At 46.1% G+C, this 24,846-nt stretch overlaps 1 protein-coding gene across 9 annotated transcripts in view; it reads right to left on the minus strand.

Moving 5' to 3' along the window:
• Positions 1 to 24,846, minus strand: part of MAP9 (microtubule associated protein 9) — a 208,716-nt gene that overhangs the window by 150,050 nt on the left and 33,820 nt on the right. For 6 of the 9 annotated variants that reach the window (XM_033941213.1, XM_033941203.1, XM_033941194.1 and 3 more), the window contains exon 4: positions 22,970 to 23,287. The exons of 1 other annotated variant lie outside the window; for it this stretch is intronic. In XM_033941213.1, coding sequence (XP_033797104.1) covers positions 22,970 to 23,287 — 318 coding nt within the window. The remainder of the gene's footprint in view (positions 1 to 22,969; positions 23,288 to 24,846) is intronic. 2 more of the 9 variants (XM_033941242.1, XM_033941254.1) reach the window with 2 other exon arrangements.

Raw genomic sequence — 24,846 nt, forward strand, 5'->3', positions numbered from 1 at the left:
GAAAACAAAGCGTATATATGTTACAAGCAGTATACCGAAAGATTTAATAGATGATGATGAAGGTACATAAAGACTAATTGGCACATTAAGCATATCTTGTTATATATCTAAGCCATACATGCTTGACTGCTTCTTATATGATGTTGCTCCTTTTCAAAGTCAAATTTTATCTTCCCCTTTGGTTCTCTTCTATTTTGAGTAGATGAGTATATAAATTCTTGTATTAAATTTTATTAAAAAAAAAATTAAAACCTGCTCTATGATACTAGGTGGGGTACAATTAAGCATATATAATAGAATACAAATAAATAAAGAGGTTAATAAACAGATGTGTAAATAACCCCAAAAATATAGCTGTTTTCATTGTTTGCATGCCTGCTCAATTTTAGATATCATTAAAAGCTTGCTGAAATGAAACTGTCTTTTGACTGCTTCTAGACTGATGGTGTGTTGTCCCATAATTTTGGTCCTGTAGCATATTTCTATATTCCTCTAGTTTTACAGAAAGGAAAAGAAAAGGACATCCAGAAGATATTTTGCTGCTAATCTTAATGGCCTGATAGGCATACATACATAAGTCACTACTACTGGTGCACTATTATTAATGGTCTTAAAGATGAACAACAAAACCTTGAAATGGATTCTCCATTTGAATTCTGTAGTTGACTCCTCATTCAAATGTTATCTATGGTATTTGAAGTTATACCTGAATATTCCATATCAACCACTATCTAAATATCAGTATGGCAGAGTCACAATTATTTGGATAATGGTGATATTGAGCAGCATTACCCAAATATGAATCCAGATAATGCTGCTGAAAATACAAGCATTACCCCAGTCTGCTGCACTTACCTGTAAAGCAAGACATAAACTGTAACATTTGCCATTTGTGCAAGCATTTATTTGTTTTATCTAGAGAAATGCAGAGGAATGGCTGAATCTTTTTTTTTTTTGGGGGGGGGGGTTGTTGACTTTACTTCCAGATTCTATATATGGCCGCTAAAGCTGCATGTGCAAATTTGGCTGTACAGATAAATTGCACATGCAACTCAATTAACAAACCAATTGGTGTTGATAATTAACTAGTAATACAGTACTGTGCAAAAGTCTAGAACCACTTGTAAATTTTTCATTCTTTCAATTTTCTGACTTTTTATTTTAATTTTTTTTGTTGACCCAATAGATTTCTCTGTGTACCACATTATAAGGGATACATTTGGCTATTAGAATCAACTTTTTATTCTAGCTTGGCCTTAGATTTCTGAGTTTGTTTGTTAAAATTGCCTTGTCATAATTTTTCTGCATAAATCAAGTAATGTATTTCAGTGGCCAAAAAAAGTACCGTATTTTCACTTAGATAACGCGCACCCGTGTAAAACGCACACACGGGTATAGCGTGCGGAAAACACAAATTTATGTTCAGAAATTTTTATATACCGCGCACACCCGTTTACCGCGCATGCTGCCCGACTCTCCCGTCGCCGCCCGACTCTCATCTGGCCACCCCGACTCTCCTTTCGCCCGCCCCGACTTTCCTCTCCCCCTTGAAGTCCTGTCCCCACCCTGAAAGCCTGATGCCCCCCCCCCACGTCCGATTCACCCCCCCCGCAGGACCGCTCGATCCCCACCCCGAAGGACCGCTCGCACGCACTCCCACCCGAACCCGCACCCCCACCCTGAAGGACCGCTCGCACCCCCACAGCCTCCCGACCCCCCCATCATGTAGAAGCTCCTACCGGTATCCTGCTGCTTTCTCTTGGCGGTCCCGGCCCTTCCGTGAGCCCTGCGCCTGCGATGCTTCCTCTTCCAGCGGTTCGCCCTTTCTCTAACGTCAATCCCTCTTGCCCCGCCGACTCCCCGACACGATCGGGGCAAGAGGGAGCTCAAGCCCTCTTGCCCCCCCCCGACACGATCGGAGCAAAAGGGAGCCCAAGCCCTCTTGCCCCGCCGACTCCCCAACTCCCCGACAATATCGGGCCAGGAGGGAGCCCAAACCCTCCTGGCCACGGCGACCCCCTACCCCACGCCGCACTACATTACGGGCAGGAGGGATCCCAGGCCCTCCTGCCCCGACGCAAACCCCCCTCCCGCCAACAACCGCCCCCCCCAAGAACCTCCGACCGCCCCCCCAGCCAACCCGCGACCCCCCTGGCCGACCCTCACGACACCCCCACCCCCCTTCCCCGTACCTTTGTGTAGTTGGCCGGACAGACGGGAGCCAAACCCCCCTGTCCGGCAGGCAGCCAACGATGGAATGAGGCCGGATTGGCCCATCCGTCCCAAAGCTCCGCCTACTGGTGGGGCCTAAGGCGCCTGGGCCAATCAGAATAGGCCCGGGAGCCTTAGGTCCCTCCTGGGGGCGGGGCCTTGGGCACATGGTCGGGTTGGGCCCATGTGCCTCAGGCCCCGCCCCGAGGAGGGACAAAAGGCTCCCGGGCCTATTCTGATTGGCCCAGGCGCCTTAGGTCCCACCAGTAGGCGGAGCTTTGGAACGGATGGGCCAATCCGGCCTCATTCCGTCGTTGGCTGCCTGCCGGACAGGCGGGTTTGGCTCCCGTCTGTCCGGCCAACTACACAAAGGTACGGGGAAGGGGGGTGGGGATGTTGTGGGGGTCGGCCAGGGGGGGTCGCGGGTCGGCTGGGGTCGGTCGGAGGTTCTTTGGGGGGGGGGCGGTCGTTGGGGGGAGGGGGGTTTGCGTCGAGGGCAGGAGGGCCTGGGATCCCTCCTGCCCGTAATGTAGTGCGGGGTGGGGGTAGGGGGTCGCCGTGGCCAGGAGGGTTTGGGCTCCTTCCTGGCCCGATATTGTCGGGGAGTTGGGGAGTCGGCGGGGCAAGAGGGCTTGGGCTCCCTTTTGCCCCGATCGTGTCGGGGGGGCAAGAGGGCTTGAGCTCCCTCTTGCCCCGATCATGTCGGGGGTGCCGTCGTTGGCTGGGGCAAGAGGGCTTGAGCTCCCTCTTGCCCCGATCGTGTCGGGGGTGCCGCGGTTGGCTGGGGCAAGAGAGCTTGAGCTCCCTCTTGCCCCGATCGTGTCGGGGAGTCGGCGGGGCAAGAGGGCTTGACGTTAGAGAAAGGGCGAACCGCCGGAAGAGGAAGCAGCAGGCGCAGGGCTCAAAGAAGGGCCGGGACCGCCAAGAGGAAGCAGCAGGACACCGGTAGGAGCTTCTACATGATGGGGGGGGGGGGGGGTCGGGAGGCTGTGGGGGTGTGAGCGTTCCTTCAGGGTGGGGGTGTGGGTGGGAGGGCGTGCGAGCGGTCCTGCGGAGGGGGGTGAATCGGACGTCGGGGGGGAACTATGTAAAAAAATTTTTATATAGTGTGCTCACGCGTATACCGCGCAAGGTTATGCACGGTTTGTAAAAACACGTATAACGCGTGCATTATATGCGTGAAAATACGGTACTTTCAAGCATCATCTATCCTTTACATTCATGTAGGCAGTCTTGAAAAAGGTCATTTTGTATGTTAGTTATTGCTCAGTATTTGGTGGATCACTGTGTTGACACTTGAGTGAACCAGCTTGATATTATCATGGATAATAACATGGTTCCAGGCTGCAACAATCGGTTCAATTAACTTACGTATACATAATACAGCCCTAAGACTCATCTATTCACTGAAAAAATATGACCACATCACAGAGGCATACCACGACTCACACTGGCTCCCAATACAAGCAAGAGTACACTTCAAAGCTATAAACTGAGACAGCCCAACCTACTGGAACGACCGACTAACTCAATCCACCTCAACCAGACACAGGAGAACCCACTCACTATTCACACACCAGCCAACCAAAAATGTCAAACGAAGAAAACTATATGACAACCTAATGGCCACCAGAACATCAAAGACTTTGTCGTACTGCTTGTATAACCGAAAGTTTTACAACACTGCCTAGACGGAACCTGGATGTTGTGACTTAGGCCATCTAAAACCAAATCTAAGTCACAAGAAGGTATCCAAAGTGACCAGATAAGCACTGCAGACACAAAGTACAGTCCCCCCACACACTGCCCCAGTGATCAATGACCCCACCCCCATAAAAATCATAATAACAACTTTACATATTTGTCTCCAGAACATCAGGCAGCCTAGCATAGGAAAGCCTAGTAGAGCTGCACAGAGGTGGCTTAAGTGGTCTTGGGGGTGGGTTAGTGACCCACGGAGAGGAGGACCCAGGCCCATAAGCCACTCTAATCACAACATTCATGATGAAAAATGTGCACCCCTCCCAAAAAAAAACCCTAACCCTTTTATACTGCCATATAAGTGGCTCCTGCAGCCATAAGGGCTATTGGGGTGGTAGATAGGTGGGTCTAGTAGATTCTGGGGGTGTTTTGTTTTGGGGGGGGGCTCACCATGACCTATAAGGGAGCTATAGTGAGATGTTTAAGTGGCACCCTTTTTGTGAAGTTCACAGCAGTGCTCTGTAAGGTACCCCACTACTCTGGTGCCATATCTGGGTGTCCAGTCCATCACTTTTCTGGTCCCTCCCATGCCCAAAAGGTCTTTTTCTAGGCATCTGTTGCTTGGACAATTTTTTTGGACAAAAATGGGGTATAAAGATGGATGACTTAGCAGTCTGGGTGATCAGACAGCTGGACTTAGAGGGTTAAGCCAAGGGAACCTGTCACCAGGAGTGGGACCCCTACAATAGTAGACTTGGGGGTGGGGTCAGTAGAGTGGGCAGACCTGATGGGCTATGGCCCTTATCTGCCGTCATCTTCTATGTTTCTATGGACATACAGTTGTACGATTTTTGGAAAAAAAATACGTTGGATGTATTTTTTGAAAATGGACCTTTTCCCGTGTCTGACTTTGGGCGACTTGCGACTTAAGCCCAAAACGGACTTAAACGTTTCTTTTGCATTATGCCCCGCCACGTGTCCAATATAGAATCAGTCTTAGGATCAATTTTTATGCTGCCAAATTTTGAGCACCTTTTATAGAAATCCCTCCTTTGTGTAATTTCATGAATAGTTCTAAAAATTTTGCATACTCATAAAAACTACTTTCCAAAGGTGGTAATAGAAGAAATTATACACAAAGGGGTAAATTATATGGCACCAGGCATTTAGGCTCATGTGACAGGCACGTGCAGAAAATGAGGCTGCCGCTTTGATGCCCAAAGAAGTCACCTCAAAAAGCTTCCTTAACACCTTGTCCACCCTGCGATCCTGAGAATCTTGAAGCATCACTCCTTCTTCCCTAGGGAGGGCTGTGAAACTTGGTGGCCAGAGCCACTGCCAAGTCCACATTTGGCTTCTCAAACAGCTGTTGAAATTCCGGTGCTATAGGATAAAGTTTAGACATAGCTTTAGTCACTCTGAAAGAGCTCTCTGGAGTCTCCCACTGCTCTGTGACCAGAGCCGTGAGATCTGGATGCACAGGAAAAAAGAATGTCAGAGCATAAGAGTGGATCATGACTGTACACTGAAAAATGGAGGGCTGACCTTCCGATTTCAGTTTTTTCATGGTGTCCATAATGAAATGGTGGACCGAGACCAACTTAAACAGTTGATGTATGGAGGGGGGTCATCACCCAGATCAGGGCTCCCTTAGACATCCTGCTTATCTGTTCCACAAATGGAATCAATATCATCCAGGGTGGAAGCAAGTGTCTGGCAGCAAGAGAAGCATGGTATCGGTGTGCTGGGGACTTGACTTCCGCTAAAGAAGGCACTGGCTTGTAGTCTTGTGGCGTGCCCACTGGCTGCACTACGTGAGACAGGTCCATAAGATAGGTTCTCCACATGAACTGGACAAATTCTGGGGAAAATCCACAAACAGGAGCCGAAGATGATCCCTGATGGACCCCGGACAAGGCTTTCGAAGGGTCCCTGGACTCTATGCATGTGCGCTTTGAGCTATTGCCAAAAATAGGTATCGGGTGGGATTATCTGCCCAATTCCTGGATCCACATCAGTTCCTCAGCCCTAGAGGACCTAGAGGGGGCAAAGCCCAAAGCTCCCATCCCCTCCTCATGTGTGCTGTGCCACAAGGCACATAGATGCTCCTCCGCTGGAAATCTGGTACAAACACAAGAATCAGGAGATCAGATGCTGATCTCATCGATTTTTTACAAATTGAGGGGTTTTGAGGCATAAAAAAGAAGTTGAAAATAAGATCAAGTAAAATCAAAGATGTCTGCGGCCAGGAAAAACGCACCAAAAACGGTCCATGGAAACTAATTGGGAAAATAAAAAATGCTGAAATAAGGATTTTGGAGGTGGGAGACATGAACCTTACCCCCAGAAACTTTAAAAATGACTTTTTTAGACCCCCCCCTCCTCACCAATTTTTACATAAGAAATAATGGGGCTGTACTCAAAGTCTCTACAGTGTCTACCTGTCAGCACTCTCTCTGCAGCTAGACAGAAAATTGAACCAGCCACATTCTGGGACAAAGTGGACCCAGCACTTGACCCCATAGACCCTTCAGACTTCGCAAAACACTGGCGCTCCCTAAGCGAAACAACCTTGAATGAGCTAGCCCCAGAAAAAACCAAACACAGAACCTGCAGACCATCAGACAAGTGGTTCGACTCAAAACTCCACCTACTAAAAAGGCATTGCAGACAACTTGAAAGATCTTGGAGAAAAAAGAGAAATGACCAAACCAAATCCGCTTGGAGAACCCAAATCAAACTATATAACAACAAACTTAAGGAAAAGCGCAAAACATACTACACTAAACTAATTGGCACAAACAACCCCGACACAAAAACACTCTTCAACTTAGTAAAAAAACTTACAGACACAAACCCATACCTTGCCACTCAAGGCAACAAAACTCCAACAGCTTCCCAACTAGCTGACCATTTCAAACTCAAGATCATCAAAATCAGAACCACCTTCAACAACTCAACTACCATACTCAACGAGTTAATAACTACCCCCACAACAGAAGAAGCCATAACAGCAGACAGAACATGGACCACCTTCCCAACTCTACAATGGCCTGAACTGAACCGACTATATAAAAAATACAGCCACACCTCATGCGACTTGAACAACTGCCCATCGTATCTACTCACAAATGCCTCCCCTAAATTCAAAACCAGCCTCATGCAGTGGATACAAAGCACTCTCATAGAAGGTCAATTCCCACAAGATCTAGGAGAGATCATAATCACACCCATACTGAAAGACCAAAAAGGTCCTGTAGACACACCTACCAACTACAGACCGATCGCTTCGATCCCACTCTATGTCAAGCTGATTGAAGGACTTGTGGCTCAATACCTCTCTAACTACCTAGCAGACCACAATATACTTCACTCATCCCAATCAGGATTTAGATCTTACCACAGCACGGAAACTCTACTAGCAACACTACTGGACATAGCCCGACAACACCTCAGTAAAGGTCACAGGATCCTAATTATCCAACTAGACCTTTCCGCAGCCTTTGATCTAGTTGATCATACCATACTACTCCAGATACTTGATGCAATAGGGATCTCAGGGGTGGTGTACAACTGGTTCCAAGGATACCTTAAAACAAGAACTTACAGAATTAAGATAAACGATACGAAATCCAACACATGGTCTAATCCATGTGGAGTCCCTCAGGGTTCTCCACTTTCACCCATTCTATTCAACCTCTACATCTCTTCCCTTGGTACCACTCTAGACAAAATAAATGTAACATCCTTCAGTTACGCAGACGACATAACTATCCTCCTCCCCTTCGAAACCCAAGACAACACCGCTACTAGACACTTGGAAACAATACTGGACGAAGTAGAAAAATGGATGACAAACCACAAATTAAAACTAAACTCGGACAAAACCAAATTCTTAATGCTTGAAACGGACAAAATCCCATCCATAACAGACCTGGAAATCAAAACTACCAAATACCCAATCCAGACCTCCCTCAAAATCCTGGGAGTGCTGATAGATAGATGCTGCACTATGCAGACTCAAATCAACAAAACTACCCAAAAAGCATTCTTCACAATGCGCAACTTACGAAAAATAAGGAAATTCTTCGACAAAGAACACAACAGGATCATTGTTCAATCCCTGGTACTAGGACTTGTGGACTACTGCAATATCCTATATCTACCATGTCCTACAAAAATAATCAAAAAACTACAGACCATTCAGAACACGGCTCTCAGACTAATCTATTCCCTCGGAAAATATGACCACATAACTAACGCCTACCTAGACTCACATTGGCTACCGATTAGAGCCAGAATCCAATTCAAACTATACTGTCTAATCTTCAAAGTACTCAACGGTACAGCACCTGCCTATCTAATCGATCGCCTACACCGTAACCTTCCACCCAGAATAAGAAGAACACTGACACCATTCTCATACCCACCACTCAATGGCACTCATCGTAAAAAGCTTTACGATAACCTCATAGCAACGCATGCAGCAAAACTCGAACCCTCCATAACCAGATTGTTAACCTCAACATCTGACTTCAAAGCATTCCGCAAAGAACTCAAAACGCTACTTTTCAAAAAGCATATTCAAAACACCTAATCTCCTCTTCCACATACACCGACCAGGTTACCCACTCCCTGACACCATATCCTCAACCGACCAAAAAAAAAACAAAAAACCTAATTCATCCTATCGATTCATATTACCTACCAACGCCTGGAAAAAGATTTGATATGTAATGTAATATAACTGCTTCATCCAATGTTACCAAATCTATACTCATTCTGTAACTATGTCTTACCCTAAATGTCACGTACCCCCTGGAAATGTCCAGCTTCTTCTTATGTAATCCGCTTTGAACCGCAAGGTACAAGCGGAATAGAAATCACTAATGTAATGTAATGTAATGTAATGAAGGGAAAGGAATTTCTAACTCAGAGTTTCACCAAACAGTCCAATCTTTAGAATCTTTGGGCTGCCAGTCAGACGGACCCCTAATTAAACTCTCCAATCCCTTGAAACCTTGATGTGTGAATGGGGGCAGGAAAAATGCAGCCTACACCCTGATACTCTAAGGGCTCTTACTCAGGGCACATCCAGCCTGCGCTTAAGCCTCTGAAAAGTTCAGAAGGCAAGCATGCTCCCAAACAGGACAGACCCTGAGCTCTGAGGTAGCGCACAGCAGGCTGGCTACAAAGATCCACGCAAAGCTTTCCCTGTGAAGTTGCAGCCCAGCTCCACAGAAACTCCTTCCTTTCCCAAGCAGAGAACCCCTGAATAAGGGGTCTCATGGCACCAAAGCCACAGAAAGGGTCGAACTTATGTTGAAAATAAGAAAAATAAGCAGAGCAGAAAACAGTTCTAAACTAAACTAAACTTAATTTTATAGACTTGGTCATCAACTAAAAGGAGCTTGACTTGATTAACATTAATGTAATGCATAAACTTGGACAAGGAAAAGTAGACTAAAGTAGTTAGTTTCCAAAATATTTAGCAAACAAAAAGGTTTTCAGAGTTTTCCGGAATAAAGTAAAAGGACCTAAACTTCTTAATGTAAGCGGTAAAGCATTCCAAAATTTGGTTAATTTAAAAGCAAAAGAATGACAAAATCTCCTGAAGGTTCTGTTTTTACCACTGAGAAAGGGAAATGTAAGTTTCAATTTTTGAGAACTTCTGGCAAGATGAGACCTATGCACATTCCAGTCTAAAGGAATCAAAATGGTGAAAATGCCAATAAGATTTTAAATGCAATACAAATGCACTTAAATTGAATTCTGAGATACACTGGGAGCCAGTGTAATTCCTTGAGCAGAGGGGTTAAGTGATCAAACTTAGTCTTACCGAAAATAAGCTTAGCTGCAGTATTCTGTATTAATTGAAGTCTCTGCAGACTAATCTTTGAAAGCCCCAAATACATGAATTACAATAATCCAACCTTGACAAAATGATTGATTGAACCCATACTGAAAAATGTTGCTAATGAAAGAGTGCTCTCACTCTTCTCAGAACAGGGAGGCTGAAAAGCACAGTTACTTACCGTAACAGGTGTTATCCAGGGACAGCAGGCAGATATTCTTAACGTATGGGTGACATCACCGACGGAGCCCCGGTACGGACCTTTTTAACTAGAAAGTTCTAGTTGGCCGCACCGCGCATGCGCGAGTGCCTTCCCGCCCGACGGAGGAGTGCGTGGTCCCCAGTTAAAGTAAGCCAGCTAAGAAGCCAACCCGGGGAGGAGGGTGGGTCGTAAGAATATCTGCCTGCTGTCCCTGGATAACACCTGTTACGGTAAGTAACTGTGCTTTATCCCAGGACAAGCAGGCATCATATTCTTAACGTATGGGTGACCTCCAAGCTAACAGAGAGTGAGGAGGGATGGTTGGCCATTAGGAAAATAAATTTTGCAGCACAGATTGGCCGAAGTGTCCATCCCATCTGGAGAAGGCATCCAGACAGTGGTGAGTAGTGAACGTGTGAACTGAGGACCAAGTGGCAGCCCTGCAGATTTCCTCAATGGGTGTGGAACGGAGGAAAGCTACAGAAGCAGCCATAGCTCTGACCCTGTGGGCCGTGACAGCACCTTCAAGTGAGAGACCGGCCCGAGCATAACAGAACGCAATGCAGGCAGTGAGCCAATTGGAAAGCGTCCGTTTAGAGACAGGACGACCAAGACGGTTAGGATCGAAGGTCAGAAAGAGCTGAGGAGACGAGCGGTGAGCCCTGGTACGGTCAAGGTAGTAAGCCAGGGCACGCTTACAGTCCAGCGTGTGCAAAGCCTGTTCCCCAGGATGAGAATGGGGTTTAGGGAAAAAGACAGGCAACACGATGGACTGGTTGAGGTGAAAAGCCGAGACCACCTTGGGAAGGAATTTAGGATGGGTATGCAGAACCACCTTTTCATGCTGAAAAACCGTGAAAAGTGGGTCTGCAACCAGTGCATGCAGCTCACTAACCCTACTGGCAGAGGTGATGGCAATGAGGAAAAGCACCTTCCATGTGAGGAATTTGAGTGAAGTTGTTGCAAGAGGCTCAAATGGAGGTTTCATGAGGGCGGATAAAACCACATTCAGGTCCCAGACCACCGGAGGAGGCTGCAGAGGTGGTTTGACATTGAAGAGGCCTCTCATGAACCGGGAAATCAGTGGATGAGCCGTGAGAGGTTTTCCGAGGATAGGCTCATGGAACGCCGTGATGGCACTGAGATGGACTCTGATAGAGGTAGACTTGAGGCCAGCGTCGGACAGAGAGAGCAAATAGTCCAGAACAGTTTCCACCGCTAATGAGGTGGGATCGTGATGATGCAGTAGACACCAAGAGGAGAACCTGGTCCACTTCTGATGGTAACATTGGAGGGTGGCCGGTTTCCTGGATGCATCCAAAATGCGACGGACAGGCTGAGACAGATTCTCTGGAGAGGTCAGCCCGAGAGAAACCAAGCTGTCAGGTGGAGTGAAGACAGGTTGGGATGTAGTAGAGACCGATTCTGCTGTGAAAGTAGAGTAGGAAACACAGGAAGAGGAATGGGCTCCCTGGAGCTGAGCTGGAGCAGGAGGGAGAACCAGTGTTGGCGGGGCCACCGAGGGGCGATGAGAATCATGGTGGCTCTGTCCCTGCGGAGTTTGAATAACGTCCGCAACATTAGAGGCAGTGGAGGAAAGGCATAGAGGAACCGATCCGTCCAGTCGAGCAGGAATGCATCTGGGGCCAGACGATGAGGAGAGTAGAGTCTGGAGCAGAACTGGGGCAGCTGATGGTTGTGAGGAGTTGCAAAGAGGTCCACTTGTGGAGTGCCCCAGCGAACAAAGATGGAGTGGAGCGTGGGGGGATGCAGAGTCCACTCGTGAGGTTGAAGGATGCAGCTGAGATTGTCGGCCAGGGAGTTCGCCCTGGATATAGACAGCCTTGAGGAAGAGATTGCGAGCCGTGGCCCAGGTCCAGATGCGGAGAGCCTCCTGACAAAGGAGGCGAGATCCCGTGCCGCCTTGCTTGTTTATGTAGTACATGGCGACTTGATTGTCTGTGCACAGGAGAAGAACCTGAGGGCAGAGAAGGTGCTGGAAGGCCTTGAGCGCATTGAACATGGCTCGGAGCTCCAGAAAATTGATGTGATGTCGACGCTCCTGAGGGGTCCAGAGTCCCTGGGTGCGAAGATCTCCCAGGTGAGCTCCCCATGCATAAGGGGAGGCATCCGTGGTAATGATCATGGAGTGAGGGGGTGGATGAAAAAAGAGACCCCTGGAAAGATTGGAGGAGTTCAACCACCATTGAAGAGAGAGCTGAAGAGACGATGTCACAGAGATGGGATGTGAAAGAGGATCTGTGGTTTGTGACCATTGGTTGGCTAGAGTCCACTGGGGAGTTCCGAGGTGGAGGCGTGCCAGGGGAAGAACGTGGACCGTCGATGCCATGTGGCCCAGGAGGACCATCATCTGTCGAGCAGGTATGAATTGATGAAGGAGCACCTGCCGACAGAGGTGGAGCAGGGTTTGGTGGCGGTCGGAAGGAAGGAACGCCCTCATCAGATTGGTGTCGAGAACTGCTCCGATGAACTGAAGGCGCTGCGTTGGAAGCAGATGTGACTTGGGGTAATTGATCTCGAACCCCAAGAGATGGAGGAAAGAGATGGTTTGATGAGTGGCTTGAAGCACAAGTGGAGATGTAGTTGCTTTCACTAGCCAATCGTCCAAGAAGCGGGAACACTTGTAGGTTGTGAGACCTGAGAAAGGCCGCTACCACAATAAGGCATTTGGTGAACACCCTGGGCGATGATGCGAGACCAAAGGGCAGCACTTTGTACTGATAGTGGTGCTGCTGTATCTGGAATCGAAGGTAGCAACGTGAAGTCGGATGGATGGGAATGTGTGTGTAGGCCTCCTTGAGGTCTAGGGAACATAGCCAGTCGTGTGGAGAGAGAAGAGGGTGGCAAGGGAGAGCATTCTGAACTTTTCCTTGACCAAACACTTGTTGAGGTCCCTGAGATCGAGGATGGGATGAAGGTCTCCTGTCTTCTTGGGTACCAGGAAGTAGCGGGAGTAGAATCCCTGACCCCGTTGGTCTGGGGGAACTTCTTCGATGGCATTGAGAAGGAGGAGGGATTGGACCTCCTTTAGGAGGAGTGGAGTTTGGGAGGAGTGAGAAGCAGACTCTACGGGAGGATTGTCGGATGGAAGAGTCTGGAAATGAAGTGAGTATCCGTGGCGAATGATGTTGAGTACCCACTGGTCTGATGTAATGACCTCCCAGCGATGGAGAAAAATGGTGAGGCGGCCTCCGATTGGTTGAGGAAGAGGCGCCGAGGGTTGGAGACTGGCTATGCCCTGGAGAAAGGAGTCAAAAGGGCTGTGAAGGTTTAGATTGAGGCGGAGGCTTGGTCGGCTGGTGGGATTGAGGGCGTGCCTGAGCGTGCTGTTGCTGGTGAGGACGGCGAGATTGCTGCTGAGGAGGATTAAGCGGTCTGGCAGAGAATCTGCGTTGATAAGAGGACTGAGGCCTGTAAGGTCGTGCAGGCGGAGTCTTCTTTTTAGGCTTAATCAGCGTGTCCCATCTGGTCTCATGAGCCGAAAGTTTTTGTGTGGTGGAATCAAGAGACTCTCCAAAGAGTTCATCACCAAGGCAGGGCGCGTTGGCGAGGCGGTCTTGGTGGTTTATGTCAAGATCAGACACCCTCAGCCAGGCTAGGCGTCTCATGGCTACAGCCAGTGCGGAGGCTCGGGAAGTGAGTTCGAAGGAATCATAAATCGAGCGCACCATGAATTTTCTGAGCTGAAGGAGGCTGGAGATTTGTTGTTGGAAAAACGGGACCTTACGCTCAGGAACGTATTTTTGCAGGGCGGAAAGTTGCTGGACCAGGTGTTTCATATAAAAGGAGAAGTGGAAAGTATAGTTGTTTGCCCTGTTAGCCAGCATGGCATTTTGATACAGGCGCTTTCCAAATTTGTCCATTGTCTTACCCTCTCTGCCAGGAGGGGTGGAGGCATAAACACTGGAGCCCTGGGATTTTTTCAATGTGGACTCTACAAGGAGACTCTCATGGGGCAATTGAGGTTTATCAAATCCCGGGATAGGGATGACTCGGTATAAACTGTCCAGTTTTCTGGGGGCACCCGGGACAGTAAGGGGGTTTTCCAAATTTTTATAAAATGTTTCCCGTAAGATATCATGTACGGGCAGTTTAAGAAATTCCTTGGGAGGATGGTCGAAGTCCAAGGCATCTAAAAAAGCCTGGGACTTTTTAGAGTCGGACTCTAATGGGATTGAAAGAGCCGCTGACATCTCCCGAAGGAATTTCGTAAAGGAGGATTGCTCAGGCTTTAAAGTGGTATCAGCCATAGAGGGTTCCTCATCTGTGGAAGAGGCATCCTCGTCGGTACCGAGTGGGATTGTTCCCATAAGTCCAGGTCCCTAACGGCAGGCTCAGTATGGCGTGTTTTGGAAAGAGATTTGCCAGAGCGCATGGAGACGGTACCGGGAGATGAAGACCGGTGTCAATCCCTGTCTCGAGAGGAATGGTGCCGAACACGGTCCCGGGAAGATCGGAGTCGATTTTGGGACCGGGAGGGGTCCTCCGCAGTACAAGTCTGGAGCTCAGGCTGGGCAGATAAGACCGGCATGGAGGTGTTCAGCGGTACCGAGGGGGTGGACACCGGTGGGATGGTGCGAAGCTCGGGCCGGTCCGGCACCGGAAGGAGCGGTGCCAGCAGGGTCGGAAGTAGTTGTTGGAGTTGCTGCTGTAGTTGCTCCTGCAACTTGTCCTGGAGGATGGCCGAGATGCGGTCCTCCAATGGGGGCACCGGTACCGTTTTAGTTTTCTTCGGTACCACAGGTGCTGCTCGACGCTCCGGCGATGAGGAGGCCGATGACGAGGCACTCACCGAGATCGGAGCGGAGCGTTTACGGGTTCTGCGGGACGTCGGAAGGACCGGTGTCGCCGCTGTGGCTGGAGGGCGCTCAAGGGAAGTGGAAGGCTTCTTAGCCGGCTTACCTGGCGCTATCGACCCCGAAGAAGGGTCAGGTGGTGTCGATGTGGTCGGTGCCGATTTAGGCGGTGCCGTCGACGTCGGGGCCGGATCCATGGCAGAACCGGTGCCGAAGAGGAGATTCTGCTGGATTTGCCGGTTTTTAAGTGTGCGTGTCTTGAGAGTAGCACAGCGGGTGCAAGTGTCAGCCCGATGCTCTGGACCCAAACACTGCAGGCACCAATTGTGTGGGTCCGTTAGGGAGATCGGGCGTGCACACCGCTGGCACTTCTTGAAGCCCGGTTGGGGGGGCATGAAGGGAAACACGGCCTCCGCGAAATCAAACCCGGAGGTCTGTATGATTACAACAGGCCCCGCCGGGGCCGGTTGAAAAAACAAAGAAAAAATTAGAGAAAATCTTTTTTTTTAACAGAAAAAAGAATCCGAAAGGGAAAAAGAGAAAAAAGATCAAAAAATTTGCGAGCGGGAAGGCAAAAAGATAGTTTTCAACAGCCATTGAAAGCACACGCGTCTTCTTCGCTCCGCGGAAACGAAGAAACTGGGGACCATGCACTCCTCCGTCGGGCGGGAAGGCACTCGCGCATGCGCGGTGCGGCCAACTAGAACTTTCTAGTTAAAAAGGTCCGTACCGGGGCTCCGTCGGTGACGTCACCCATACGTTAATAATATGCTGCCTGCTTGTCCTGGGATAAAAACATTTTTTAACAAGCAAACTTAATTGTTCCTTGAATGTAAGTGATGAATTGATGACAATACCCATTAGCAAGGAAAACTCAATTTTCAAAGATTCTCCTGTGTCTAAGATCACAGAAGAAGGGAGAGAGTCTAACTTTGGGCCAAGCCAAAAAAGCTTAGTTTTGGCAGCATTTAATTCCATCTGAGCCATCGTCGCCCAGGACCAAAGTTTGGTGATACAATGGTTAATATTGGATATCAGATCATCGAGCTTTGGGTCAACCTCAAGTAATATAAAAATATCATCAGCATATGTTAGTAAAGTTTCTCAGGAATTCAAATCGTAATATTTCAATGTGCTCATGTAAATGTTAAATAAAATTGGAGACAATGGAGAGCCCTGGGGGGATACCACAAAGGGCCCTCAACGATTTTGAGTTGGAACCTTCCATATTAACTGAATAAGAATGGGAAGATAAAAATTTATCGAACCAGTCCAAGACAGTTTGGTCAAGGCTGATTTCTGAAAGCAGATAATGCAGAATATTATGATTAACTACATCAAAAGCTTTAGAGAGATCAAACTGAAGTAAGATAGCGTGTTTCTTACTGGACTTTAACTGTTGGATCTTAGAAAGGAGAGAAACCACAAGAGTTTCTGTACTGAAGTTCAGGCAAAACCCATGCCGGAAAGGCAAGAGGAGAACAGAAAATTTCTCCAGATAACTTGAGAGTTGGGTAGCAACAATTGATTCCATAAGTTTAGATAAGAGAGGTATGTTAGAAATTGGTGACAGTTGGATCAAGATCTTGATTTTTTCAGAAGAGGAGTAAGACTTATACCCATATCATGCGAGAAAAATCCTGTTTCCAAAGCGTAATTTAATAATATAGTCAACCAATTGATCGCCTGAGGAAGAATATTGGCAAAAAGATAAGAGGGAAAATGAACAAGAAAGGACTACAGGGTGAAACTGAAAGAAGCCAAGAGAGAGATACGTTTGGCGAAGGCACAGGCGGAAGAACAAATGGCTAAAAATGTAAAAAAGGGAGATAAAATTTTTTTCAGATATATTAGTGAAAGGAGGAAGATTAAAAAATGGAATTGCTAGGCTAAAAGATGCTGGGAACAAATATGTGGAGAGTGATGAGGAGAAAGAAAATGTGCTAAACAAATACTTCTGTTCTGTGTTCACAGAAGAAAATCCTGGAGAAGGACCGAGATTGTCTGGCAAAGTTACATGAGAAAATGGAGTAGATTCTGCGCCGTTCACGGAGGAGGGTGTTTATGAGCAACTTGAAAAACTGAAGGTGGACAAAGCGATGGGACCAGACGGGATCCATCCCAGGATACTAAGGGAGCTCAGAGAGGTTCTGGCGAGTCCTATTAAAGACTTGTTCAACAAATCTCTGGAGACGGGAGTGATTCCTGGGGATTGGAGGAGAGCGGATGTGGTCCCTATTCATAAAAGTGGTCACAGGGATGAAGCAGGAAACTACAAGCCGGTGAGCCTCACTTCAGTTGTTGGAAAAATAATGGAAGTGTTGCTGAAAGAAAGGATAGTGTACTTCCTTGAATCTAATGGGTTACAAGATCCGAGGCAACATGGCTTTACAAAAGGTAAATCGTGCCAAACGAACCTGATTGAATTTTTTGATTGGGTGACCAGAGAGCTGGATCGAGGACATATGCTAGATGTAATTTACTTGGATTTCAGCAAAGCCTTTGATACAGTTCCTCATAGGAGGCTGTTGAACAAACTTGAAGGGCTGAAGTTAGGACCCAAAGTGGTGAACTGGGTCAGAAACTGGCTGTCGGACAGATGCCAGAGGGTGGTGGTTAATGGAAGTCGCTCGAAGGAAGGAAAGGTGACTAGTGGAGTCCCTCAGGGTTCGGTGCTGGGGCCAATCCTGTTCAATATGTATGTGAGTGACATTGCTGAAGGGTTAGAAGGAAAAGTGTGCCTTTTTGCAGATGATACCAAGATTTGTAACAGAGTAGACACCGAAGAGGGAGTGGAAAATATGAAAAAGGATCTGCAAAAGTTAGAGGAATGGTCTAATGCCTGGCAACTAAAATTCAATGCAAAGAAATGCAGAGTAATGCATTTGGGGATTAATAATAGGAAGGAACCATATATGCTGGGAGGAGAGAAGCTGATATGCACGGACGGGGAGAGGGACCTTGGGGTGATAGTGTCCGAAGATCTAAAGGCGAAAAAACAGTGTGACAAGGCAGTGGCTGCTGCCAGAAGGATGCTGGGCTGTATAAAGAGAGGCGTAGTCAGTAGAAGGAAGAAGGTGTTGATGCCCCTGTACAGGTCATTGGTGAGGCCCCACTTAGAGTATTGTGTTCAGTTTTGGAGACCGTATCTGGCGAAAGACGTAAGAAGACTTGAGGGTTGCAGAGGCTGCGAATTATAGACCGGTGAGTCTCACATCAATAGTGTGCAAACTCATGGAAACACTAATTAAAAGCAAATTGGACACGATCTTGAATGAAGGGAATCTTCGGGATCCCAGTCAGCATGGATTCACCAAGGGTAGGTCCTGCCAATCCAATCTCATCAGCTTCTGGGTAACAAGAAAGTTGGACTTGGGAGAGTCTTTGGACGTCGTGTACCTAGATTTCAGTAAAGCTTTTGACAGTGTCCCACACCGCAGGCTGCTAAGCAAGATGGAATCGATGGGGTTAGGAGAGACACTAACTGCATGGGTCAATGATTGGCTGAGTGGCAGACTTCAGAGGGTGGTGGTTAATGGTACCCTCTCTAAAACATCGGAGGTGACCAGTGGAGTGCCGCAGGGCTCGGTCCTGGGTCCACTCCTTTTCAACATATTCACAGGGGATCTGACTCAAGGGCTTCAAGGTAAAATAACACTATTCGCCGATGACGCCAAACTATGTAATATAGTAAGTGAATGCAGTTTACAGAATTATATGGCGCAGGACCTGCTTACATTGGAAAGTTGGTCCTCAACCTGGCAGCTAGGCTTCAATACTAAGAAATGTAAGGTCATGCACCTCGGAAGCGGAAAACCATGCAGGACGTACTTCTTGAACGGAGAAACTTTAACTAGGACTTCAGCAGAACGAGATTTAGGAGTAATCATCAGTGCAGACATGAAAACTGCCAATCAAGTGGAGAAGGCTTCATCTAAGGCAAGGCAGATATTGGGTTGTATCAATAGAAGTTTCATCAGCCGAAAGCCTAAAGTCATAATGCCATTGTACAGGGCCATAGTGAGACCTCATCTGGAGTACTGTGTGCAATTCTGGAGGCCACATTACAGTAAAGATGTGCGCAGAATTGAATCGGTTCAGCGGACGGCCACCAGGATGATCTCGGGGCTCAAGGGTCTCTCGTATGAAGAGAGACTGAACAAATTGCAGCTCTACACTCTCGAGGAACGTAGGGAGAGGGGAGACATGTTTGAAACATTTAAGTACCTCACGGGACGTGTCGAAGTGGAAGATGATATTTTCTTTCTCAAGGGACCCTCAGCCACAAGAGGGCACCCGCTCAAACTCAGGGGCGGAAAATTTCATGGCGACACCAGAAAGTATTTCTTCACAGAGAGAGTGGTTGATCATTGGAACAAGCTTCCAGTGCAGGTGATCGAGGCAGACAGCGTGCCAGACTTTAAGAATAAATGGGATACCCATGTGGGATCCCTACGAGGGTCAAGATAAGGAAATTGGGTCATTAGGGCATAGACAGGGGGTGGGTAAGCAGAGTGGGCAGACTTGATGGGCTGTAGCCCTTTTCTGCCATCATCTTCTATGTTTCTATGTTTCTATGAGGCGGTCCAGAGGAGGGTGACGAAAATGATAGGAGGCTTGCGCCAGAAGACGTATGAGGAGAGACTGGAAGCCCTGAATATGTATACCCTAGAGGAAAGGAGAGACAGGGGAGATATGATTCAGACGTTCAAATACTTGAAGGGTATTAACGTAGAACAAAATCTTTTCCAGAGAAAGGAAAATGGTAAAACCAGAGGACATAATTTGAGGTTGAGGGGTGGTAGATTCAGAGGCAATGTTAGGAAATTCTACTTTACGGAGAGGGTAGTGGATGCCTGGAATGCGCTCCCGAGAGAGGTGGTGGAGAGTAAAACTGTGACTGAGTTCAAAGAAGCTTGGGATGAACACAGAAGATTTAGAATCAGAAAATAATATTAAATATTGAACTAGGCCAGTTACTGGGCAGACTTGCACGGTCTGTGTCGGTGTATGGCCGTTTGGTGAAGGATGGGCAGGGGAGGGCTTCAATGGCTGGGAGGGTGTAGATGGGCTGGAGTAAGTCTTAACAGAGATTTTGGCAGTTGGAACCCAAGCACAGTACCGGGTAAAGCTTTGGATTCTTGCCCAGAAATAGCTAAGAAGAAAAATAAAATAAAATTTTTTTTAATTGAATCAGGTTGGGCAGACTGGATGGACCATTCGGGTCTTTATCTGCCATCATCTACTATGTTACTATGAATGCATTTACATCTCATCAATTTTGTACAACATTTTGAAACTTGAGACTCAGATACTGAGTCAAATGAAGACCAAAAGCGATCAGCTGGTGTCAGCATTGGACTACACTTAGGGCTCCTTTTACGAAGCCGCGTTAGTGGCTTTATTGCATGCACATTTTTAGCGCACGCTAACCCCTATGCTAGCCGAAAAACTACCACCTGCTCAAGAGGAGGCGGTAGCGGCTAGCGCGGCCGGCAAATTAGCGCACGCTATTACGTACGTTAAACTGCTAACGCAGCTTCGTAAAAGGAACCCTTAGAATCCCTTAAAGAGAGGCTAAGGTTCACTGCAGAAAAGAATTCCTAATAGTAACAATTTTATCTTCAAAAAAAGAAGCAAGTGGGTAGTGAAGACTGAGAACAAGTATGGTCATAACTGGTTAATGTACGCCAGTCTAAATAAGGTACTACTTTGATGGTTAGAGTTAGCAATTTTACTATCATAGTAAAATCCCAAATAGTAGCAACACCTAACTTTTGATGCACTTAAGTGTCATTATAGAATTGGCACTAAGTGACATCTACTTGTTGGCACCAAATTATAAAATTCCCCCTTGGTGTTTTGAGGTCATTGGTTTAAAGAATGGCAATTCAAGAGTTTCAGTGACTTTCTTTGGTACAGAAAAAGTAGGGAAAGACACTGAGGGATTTTCATCAGATCTTCAAAACTGTTCTGAGCTAGGGGACTATGCATATTACTCTCTTGTACCACATCACAATAACTATTTTTCCTGAGCCAAAACCCAAGGAGTAGCAACATTCCATGCTACCAATCCAGAGCAAGCAGTGGCTTCCCCCATGTCTTTCTCACTAAAAGACTATGGACTTATACTCCAGGAAATTGTTCAAACCTTTCTTAAAACCAGCTATGCTATCCGCTCTTACCACAACCTCTGACAATCCATTCCATTCTCTGAGTGAAAAAATATTTCCTCCTATTGCTTTTAAAAGTACTTCCCTAGTCTTTGTAATTTTTAATGAAGTGAAAAATCGATCAACATGTACCTGTTCTATTCCACTCAGGATTCTGTAGACTTCAATCATATCTCCCCCTTAGCCGTCTCTTTTCCAAGCTGAAAAGCCCTAACCTTTTTAGTCTTTCCTCATACGAGAGGAGTTCCATCCCCTTTATCATCTTGGTCACTCTTCTTTGAATCTTTTCTAGCGCCGCTATATCTTTCTTGAGATAAGGATACTGTCTTTTCTGCTTTGTATATAAATTGTAATCCGCTTAGGTTGTTAAGCGGAATAGAAATTTTTTAAAAAATAAATAAATAAAGGTTGTTAATAACCAAGGAGTGCCTGATCCCCAGTTGACTCCTACTTGTTGGACTTGTTTGTCAGTGGCATTAAAACTGAAAAAAAAACCCAAATGGAAAGAAAGCTCATCTCTGGATATAACTCCTGTTGGAACAAGGTGTGCTTAATGAGAAAAAGGAACATGCCATCATAGATAGGTAGGTAGATAGTTTAGAAAAGGCATGGAGGGGCATAATCGAAAGGGATGTCTAAGTTCGTTTATGTCCATCTCGCAAGTCGTCCAAAGTTAAAAAGAGCTTAAGACACATTTTCGAAGATACGTCCAACTTTTTTTTACTTTCGAAAATCGTCTAATTATACGTCCTGCAGATCTGATCGTCCAAGCCACTAAATCGTCTATCTTTATACCACATTTCCATCCAACCTTCCGTCCAAGTCCAAAAAGCCTAGAACAAGCCCTATTGGACGTGGGAGGGGTCTGCAAAGTGATGGACTGCACACCCAGACATGCCACCTAAATAGTGGGATACCTTTCAGGGCACTGCTGTGAACTTCACAAAAAGGGTGCCATGGCTTCTCCTCACTACAGCTCCCTTATAGGTGACGGTGAGCCCCCCAAACTACCTCCAGAATCCCCTAGACCCACTTATCTACCACCCCAATAGCCCTTAGGGCTGCAGGAGCCACTTATATGCCAGTAAAAAAGGGTTTTGGGGGTGTATAGGGCAGTGCACATGTTTCAGTATCAATGCAGTGATTACAGGGGCTTATGGGCATGGGTCCTCCTCTCTATGGGTCCCTAACCCACCCCCAAGACAACTTAAGCTGCCTCTGAACTGGACGACTAGGCATACCTATGCCAGGAGGCCAGGTGATGATGGTCTGGAGGCTGAAATTTAAAGTTGTGAATAAAATTTTTATGGGGGGGGGGGGTTGGTGATCACAGGGGTAGTGTGTGGGGGTCTGTGTTATATGTTTGCAGTGCTTATCTGGTGAGTTTAGGTGGATTTTTGTGACTTAGACCATGTTTTACATGGTCTAAGTCACAACGTCCAAGTTCCGTCTAGGCTCCATTGTTAAACTTTCGGTTCTACATGCTGTACGACTAAGTCTAAAGCCAGCCCACGTCCCGTCCTAGACACGCCTCCCGAAATGCCCCATTTAGCTTTGGACGTTGAGCGGCTCTATGAAGGCCTAGGCAGTTTAGAAATATGTCCGAAACCCGATTTTATTATTGGTGCTTGGACGTTTTTGAGAAATGTTCATCCAAGTGCCAACTTAGGCTGGTTTTTGGACGTTTTTCTCTTTCTATTATGAGCCCCTAAGAGAATAGAAGACTGGATGAGTGCATAGGATCTACTACTACTATTTATTGCTATAGTGCTATAGTGCTGCCAAATGTATGCAGCGATGTACATTAAACAATACAGCTTACAATCTAATCAAAACAGGCAAATAGGACAAACAGGAGTTAGGAAATTTCTCACAGAGAGAATGATAAAACAGTCATTGGTAACAGTTAGGGGTGATTTTTCATTTGTAGGTGTGTCTGATCCACTGTTATATGTTTTGGTTTTTTTGTGCAAAAACTAAAAACATTTGAACTTAAAAAAATATATGGTACCTGGAGGCGTGCTTCTAGCTCGAAATTCCCTGAGCCTTGGTAATGGCTGTGGTCTGACAATCACTTCTTCCTGTGTTATTGTTTTCCATTCTTTCTGTTGTTCAAGACTGGATGGTGAATTCAATCGTCCATCTGCAGCTTGACAATGGTTTACTGAATGTTTTTTCTCTGTTAAGTATTCCAACCCACTGTTACCCTTGCTATCACTTGAGCTTTTACTTTTCATGAAAGATTCTTTACGAGGCTTCTCTTCTTCATCCTCTGATAAATGAAAATTATTGTAAACTGCTCTTCCAGTTCTTATATCCTTTAAAATCTCTTTTAGGAAATTTGAAAGCAGAGTATATGCATTTAGTAAAGTAAATCAATATATTCCAACAATGACATTACAGTTTCAAACAGTAATTTACTAAAGGGCACTTTTATAAAGCTGCAGTAAAAAGTGGCCTTAATGCACTCTTATGTAGGTTTTCCCGTGCACTATGGTCATTTTTACAACAGCATTAAATAAAAATATTATGTACTGGCTTTTCTCTAATATATAACATCTCTTCTCCTGTTTACTTCCCCTCTTTTCATATGCTCTTGTAAATTCTTTCTCCCCTCTCTTCTTGTATTTTTAAGCTTTGTAAACCGTGTCGAGCTCCACTCCGTGGAGATGATGCGGTATATAAACTTAAGAATTAGTTTAGTTTAGTAAGCTCTTTTCCAGTACAAAGGTGAGACATTTTAGACAGATGGGTAATATCCCTACATCGCATGCTGCAGAAGGCATCCACTCTGGATTTTTCCTCTTGCCTCTGCTGTACTTCACTGGGCTCTTTAGCTCCAGAGGTTAGAACCAAGCACTAAGAGCTACCCAATACACATAAAGTAGAGGCACCTGTAGCAAAAGGCTTAAAAAAACAAACTGTTCTGCTGTCTCCACAGCCTTTCAATGTTTATATGTCCTCTCTGGATGACCGACTATCTCACTTGGGATAAAACTGTTTAGCTATGTGGATGATTTTACAATCATCATCCCATTTGCTAAATCTCTTTCGAAAATAGTTCCCATGGCAACAGAAGCACTAGGAGAAATGGAACAGTGGATGATTGAATTTAAATTAAAGCTCAGTTCAGGAAAAACTAAGTTTTTTGTGGCTTCTCCACGCCCAAATAATATTGACACATCTTTGATTTTAAATAATCACAGCTACCCTGTTCAAACAACCATTAAGATCTTGGGTGTAATACTGGATCAGGGTTTGACTATGAAAAACCAGGTGGATTCTTTGGTTAGAAAGGGTTTTTTCACCCTATGGAAGCTGTGATCCATTAGGACATATTTTGATGTATCGTCATTTAGAATTTTGGTACAATCTCTCATGCTTAGTCAGCTTGATTACTGTTATATTGCCTATTTAGGAATATCTCAGAGAAATATGCAGCAACCGCGGATGGTTCAAAATGTGGCAGTTAGATTGATTTTTGGGCTGAAGAAATATGACCATATAATATTGTCTTATCAGAAGCGGCATTGGTTGCCGATGGAAACCCGTGTGAAGTTTAAATTTGGTTGTTTCTGTTTTAAGGTTCTATTTGGTCTTACTCCCAAATATCAAGTTGACCTTTTTATCTTTGCGACTAATAAACACAGGAGAAGCTCGTATTTGAATTTCGTTTTTCTGCCTGTTAAAGGTTGTAAACTTAAAAAATACCATTAACACCTTTTGTCATATCTACTACTACTTATTATTTTCTATAGCCCTGAAAGGAATACGCAGCGCTGCACATTCTAACACACAATAGACAGTCCCTGCTCAGAAGAGCTTACAATCTAATTTAGACAGGACATTTCAGGGTTGGGGAAATTATAGTGGGTACAGCAGTGAGTG

Source organism: Geotrypetes seraphini, chromosome 1 (assembly GCF_902459505.1).
Source record: "Geotrypetes seraphini chromosome 1, aGeoSer1.1, whole genome shotgun sequence".
In the NCBI taxonomy this organism is placed as follows: Eukaryota; Metazoa; Chordata; class Amphibia; order Gymnophiona; family Dermophiidae; genus Geotrypetes; species Geotrypetes seraphini.